Source organism: Microcebus murinus, chromosome 15 (genome assembly GCF_040939455.1).
Source record: "Microcebus murinus isolate Inina chromosome 15, M.murinus_Inina_mat1.0, whole genome shotgun sequence".
NCBI lineage: Eukaryota > Metazoa > Chordata > Mammalia > Primates > Cheirogaleidae > Microcebus > Microcebus murinus.
In genome coordinates, this window is record NC_134118.1 from 35,909,222 (window position 1) to 35,915,221 (window position 6,000).

Here is a 6,000-nt window from a genome sequence, read left to right on the forward strand (position 1 = left end):
TGCCTTTCTCTCCTCCACCAGAAAGACCTCATGGGCTACCTACCGAATGCCTGCTGTAGGCAGGACATTGTGGCCACAGCAGGGTCACCAGGTCTTAGCAGCCCAGACCCTCCTAACAAACGGCAACCCAGTTAGGGAAACATGACACACACAAAACAAAAAAGTCCAGACACTCAAAACACTACAAGAAATTCCAAGAGATAGAAATGATGACAATGCCACTCCAAGTCAGAAGTCAGGAAGGACTGACACTGAACAAACAGCAGGGTGACAGCATTCGTTCTCTTATTTAACAGATAAATACTGGACCTGCTCAGCCAAGTGTCAGGCTGGAGTGAGCGTCCCAGAGGACTGACCGGAGCAGCAGGACAAGGTCAAATTGTGGAAGGCCCTGCAGGCCAGAGGGGGTCAAGTGGACATCGCCCTGTGTATGCACTACAGGGAATCAGATGGTCTCTGACCTTGAAGGTGAAGAAAGTACACAAAGCTATACCTCGCACAAACACAATTAATTCTTGACAATAAGCTAATCAAAACACGTGTTTGGTTTCTACACCATCGCCATTTTGGATTCGGTGCACTAAAGTATGAGGTATAGCTGGAGGAAAGGGAAAATTCTATAAATCTAAAAATAAAATCACATTTTTTTTCCTTCCTATACCAAATAAACATAAAAGAGCGCATAGCAAAAAGCTATGAGTAATACAACGTATCTACAAAGTCGTGGAGCACACAATGGTACTGAGTTATCCGCACTGGGCCAGGCCCTTCAAAGCTGAAAGCTGTTCCTGCTTTCCAGCGACCAAGTCTACCAGTCAGCTGAGAAATCGCCAAGATGACAGGGCACCTGGATTAGGTGCTCACTTAACTTCCAGGCACTTAATCCTCTGAAATCAGCACCAACATTCCCCCCACTTTGCAGATCAGAAAACTGAGGACAAAGTTACAGAGCTAAAAAGGGACACAGCCAGCATTCAAACCCAGGAGATCCGGTCAGAGGGTCTGGCAGTTTATAACTTCATTGTCAACACATTATTCAAATTCTTAATCACTCAGAGACCCATTAGAAAATGGAAAAAAAATTTAAAAACCCAACCGACACCAGATATTTGCAAAATAAATAATTGTACAGTGTTAGCAAATACGCTGGCATTTTGTTTAACACCACATCCTCTGATGTTCCTAATTTGACCTACCGTTGCCAAATCTTAGGTTCTGAAGCTATCTTTATGTCTTCCTTAATTAATGAAAGGAATCCAACCTACTAGTCAGTTAAGCAGAAAATCCTCAAATTTACATAACACCTATAAATATTCTCTTTTCAACAGACTCTGTATGTCACACACGAGGGAACTTTTACTGAAAAAAATTCAAAATACTTCAAAAAGGATTCCTTAAAATAATTTTCATCAGAACTCTCTGCAGCTTATGAGAGAAAGGTGTGTATGTGTATACATAAAAATGTATATATTAATATATATCCCTCACCCCTGCCCAGGTATATGCACGGTAAGATAGTTTCTAAAAAGTACACATATAGATACGGATGAAGTGTTTAGAAAATTATTTTTAATAGCAGTTTCACTTTCATTATTGCTTTGATTAAAATAGCTTAGTTATAAATGCTTCTATATTGAGAATCCCAGAAAGACAGTCTCTCAATTCTAACATTTTTTTACCAAAACAAACTGTATTATACAAACAAAATAAAGGCCAGAAATTAAGAATTTTATAAAATAACTTATGAGCCTATAAATAAATTAATCATATAACGGGCCTTGACATTTCCATCTCTTGAGTACAGCGAATAAATCTTCAACTAATGCTCTAATAAATGAGAGTTTACAATGGACTCAAACGTCCATGGTTTACTTTCCTTTTAGTCTGGGTTGGCTTCCAGCACTAGCCAGAAAGAGGTGGAAAGTACAATTGGGCAAAAATGCAAATACATCTACCTAGATATACACCAATGCTTCTCAACCCGGGCAGTTTTGCTCCCCAGGGACTTCTGGCAATGTCTGGAGACATTTTTAGCTGTCAAAATTGGGGGTAGGGAGGGTTGAAGAGGAAGCAGTGAGTGCCACCAGCATCTGGTGGGTAGAGGAAAGGGATGCTAACTGCTCAACCTCCTACAGTGCACAGGACAGTCCCTCACAACAAAGAACTCTCTGGCCCAGAATATCACTAGTGCCACTGCTGAACAACTCTGACACACACAAACACAAACCACTTTTTAAAAATAAGTGTGGTTCTCTCGGCAGGAATATGATCCATTTCTATTTTGTTCCTTTTGTCTATCTTTTGCAGACCTTCAACAACACACATGCATTGTTTGTAATCAGGAAAAGAATACATTTGGGAATAAACTTTTAGGAGAAGGAAAGACTGTTTGCTTCCCAGCCAGATGGGGCCTTTTCTCAAAGGACTGGGCTCATTCAGCCTGCTAGCCTTCAGGGAAGGTCCAGGAAAATTTTCCTCTAAAGACACCTCTCCTCTGCCCTGAAGCTGTTATTCATTAGCCCTGGCCAAAAAGAATATTCCAAATATCTCAAAACCAGCACTCTCAATGTTTCACATAGGAGGGCGAGAGCTGAAATGTAAAACTGCACAGCCTCTCCAGAGAAGTTATAGCTAGACATCCTGTTTTTCTGAACGGCCACAAGAGACAACACAGAATTAAGTGCTGCCACCAATGTGGGAAGGAATGAACATCTTAAAAAATGACTGCACACAAACTGAATATTCCCTTATAATTCAAACCCCTCCCCCGCCAAATGCATTTTGAGTCACCACTATTGCTGGTGAAAAGCAGTCAACAATATTCAGTTGAAATGTGCAGTGGATGGGAATTTCTTGTAAAAGTTAAAACTTAAAACACAAAAGCTTTGCAGTACTGTATAGGTTGCAGCAGTAAACCCTATGTGATGCTACAGATTCCCAATTAAATGTTAGTAATTATTTTTCCACATGCAATCATTATACAGAAAAAATAAACCTGAAATTCAAGTTCTTAAGTGGGTGTATCTTAACAGGAATTAAAGGCACTTGGAGAAAATCCAAGTTTACAGTCCTTTAAAGTCACATCTTTATCCCAAAGCTATTTAAACGTTAATGGCAAATACCACTCACTAACATCTAAGAAATCAATACTCCCGTTGTCCTCAACCTTCCAGCCACTTGCCGTGCACGCAGTGCCAGCTCACTTGGAGAGAGAACAGTGTGCCGCAGAGAGACCACCCGCCCGCCCAGCAGCCCGCCGGGCCGGCCTCCCCGTGCGGAGGCTCTGGCCGCGGCCCTGCTGAGGTGGCCCGGGCTGCCACCTTCTGAACTTGGGGCCGGCGTGACTCACGCCCGTCACATGGCGAGGGAGGAGGCCGGGAAGGCCACCGTTGCCAGGTGTTCAGGCTCTGCCCAACCGATTATTTGCCTTGCAAAGTGGCCCGAGCGCCTGTGCCGCTGGAGGGGGCCCGGCGGCCTCGCGGCCCCTCCTCCCTCGCACACCCACACCCGCCCCTGTCACCTGGTCGACCTCACCTGAGTGGGCAGCAGGAGTTCCCCTTCTTCTGCCTGCCACAGCTCCACCACGTTCGGCAAGGGCTCAATCGCTGCACGAACACCAAAAAACACACCACGATTGTAATGCACGGAAAAGAGACGCTTCCTGTTTCCCCTGTCGTCCCCCAAGCCACCCGCCTCACCAAAACAAGTCTCCTTTTCCATCTAAAAGTGGAGGCCATCCGAGGGGCGAGCCAGGGATGAAAACACAATGGACCGGGTGCGAGCCGGCGGCCCCTCTGCGGGAAAGGCGACGGCGTGCAGGCTCGGGGTGCCAGTGCTGGGGGCACGAAGGGAGGGTGAAGCCACCTCACGGGGCACCGCGGGCTCCGCAGCCCGAGCATCTGGGGTGTGGACCGCGGCGGCCAGGCGCGGGGGAACAAAGCTGCTGGGAGCCGGGCCGCGGCGGGGCACCCGCGCGCCACACAAAGCGGGGGCTGCGCCCGGGGCGCAGGGGCCCGCGCACAAAGGCTCCGGGGCGCGCGCGGCTAGCGGTCCCCGAGCCCCGCGACTTCCCGGCTCTGCGGCCGCACCGGGGGAGGGGGCGCGGGAGGGGACGCCGCAGTCGGAAAGTGTTATCAGCGGAGAATTGCAACAGCTTTCCTCCCCCCTGCTGCCCCTTTCCCTCTCCTCGCCCTCAGATAGATTTCGGCAGTTCCCCAAAAGAAAGAGGAGGGGGGCGGGGTGGAGGGGAAAGCGAGCCCAGCGGCGCGAGGCTGACCTTGTCCCTGAGCCCCTCCCGGGCGACAGCAGGGCAGCAGGACCTGGAAGACGCCCAGCAGGAGGTTCACGGCCGCGGCGGTGCGGCAGTAGCAGCCGGGCTGCGGGCGTCGGAGCCCCGCCATGCTGGTGCTCGCGCTCCTCTCGGTGCTCGCCGCGCTCGCCGCTCGCTCGCTGGCGCCCCGGCCGCCGCGCCCCGGGCCCGCCCCCGCGCCGCCCGCCCGCCCCGCCCCGGCCCGCCCCGCGCCCCCCCGCCGCCGCCGCAGCTGCCGCCGCCGCAGCTCCAGCCAGGGGCGCGCCGCTCGCCCGGAGCGCGTGTGCGCCACAGATAGGGAGGGACGGAACGCGGCGGGTGCGGGGAACGTGGACAATGCGAACGCGGCGGCCGCGGCGCCCCGCCCCGGCGCGGAGCACATGGCCGCGTCCCGCCCCGGCGCCCACCCTGCGGTGCCCCGGCGCCCTCCGCGGCCGGGACCCGGGCCCAGAGCGGCCCCCAGGGACTGCAGCCCACTTGTGCCAAGTGCGTTTTCAGGAACTTTCGGGTGGTTTCCACTTTGTTCGGGCACCTGGGTCTCAGCGGGGACCTCACCCACGAGGCAGGGGGCGCCGGTGGAGGTGGGAGGCCTTAGACACAGGATATTAGGGGAAATAATGCAGTGGTTGTCAGGAAACGCGAGTGCAGCCACATGGCTACTGCCAGTTAAGCAGCGAGGATATCCGGTGGCTGCAAAGTCTGTAATTTAGAATAAAAAGAGCTCTCCCAAGACCAGAGAGGCTGACCTCAGCGCCGCGTGGCGGTGGTGCGCCCGGCACCCTCCGTGGACACGGTCCAGGTCGTGACAGGTGGGGAAGCCTCTTCCCAGGGGATTTATAGCTTCAAAGACCCTGCATATTCTCCCTTTCGGAATCGTGTTGCAAAATTCAGCCAGAGTCCTCTGAAACATGGTTGGGGCCCAGGACGTGATCTAGTATGCTAACATTGGTAAGATCACAGAAGTCAAACTTGGAAATATATTTTCTAACCCCATGTTTTGATGCTTATAACCAGAAAGTCTAAAATCTGAGATCTCATTTGAGGTAACATCTTGCCTTTGCCAATGATGTCACAAACGAGGGCTTATTCAGGAATCAATTTGCATAACCTGGAAGTATTGGCAGTTTTAAGATTTTTTTTTAGTTGATTTACCGCTTCCAGTGTAGTTTGTATGAAATTCAGAGAATATGAGCAATATGGTATAAAGAGGGGAAGAGGGGCACACCTGTCTGTTTACATCGATCCTCTATTTAATTGCTTCTGGTGCCTTACAGTCTAGACTATGGAAAAGCCTTGGTGGCAGAGCAGGACAGATGCCAGAGAAGGACAAAATGAATTACGGATCCTTTCTCTCCTAAGGACACAATACAGCACTGTGAACCCAGTCTCACACTGTCTCTGAGTATAACTCTAAACAAGGCTAAATAGCCTAATTGCTTGGACAGACTTAACATTTAAGAAGATTAGCATAAATATAAGTCGATGTGGGGGAAAAAGCAATTGGCATTATCCAACTTGAACACCTCCAGTATACTCTGTTCCTTATGTTTCTTCTGTATTCCCTGCCAACATCTTTCTTTCTTTCGGGTAGATCTCCGGTTCCATCCCAGTGTGCCCTTTTTGTCCTTTCATTCCACTTTTCCATGTTTGCCCCTTGGACTCTGAAGGTCCCCCACTGTCTTAAAGGGGAC

At 50.3% G+C, this 6,000-nt stretch overlaps 1 protein-coding gene and 1 long non-coding RNA gene across 5 annotated transcripts in view; one reads left to right on the forward strand and one right to left on the reverse strand.

Annotated features, from left to right (window-relative positions):
* TMEM131L (transmembrane 131 like) overlaps positions 1-4,446 on the reverse strand; it is a 161,645-nt gene extending 157,199 nt beyond the window's left edge. For all 4 annotated transcript variants that reach the window (XM_020280152.2, XM_076010569.1, XM_012783657.3 and 1 more), the window contains exons 1-2: positions 4,277-4,446; positions 3,535-3,605 (exon numbers count right to left, since the gene is read on the reverse strand). In XM_020280152.2, coding sequence (XP_020135741.1) covers positions 3,535-3,605; positions 4,277-4,400 — 195 coding nt within the window. In that variant the 5' untranslated portion in view covers positions 4,401-4,446. The remainder of the gene's footprint in view (positions 1-3,534; positions 3,606-4,276) is intronic.
* Positions 4,447-4,668: 222 nt separating this feature from the next.
* LOC142876405 (uncharacterized) lies at positions 4,669-5,699 on the forward strand. Its single transcript, XR_012923303.1, has 2 exons — positions 4,669-4,795; positions 5,584-5,699. It is a non-coding gene; the product is annotated as an uncharacterized LOC142876405 (long non-coding RNA).
* The last annotated feature ends 301 nt before the right edge of the window (positions 5,700-6,000 follow it).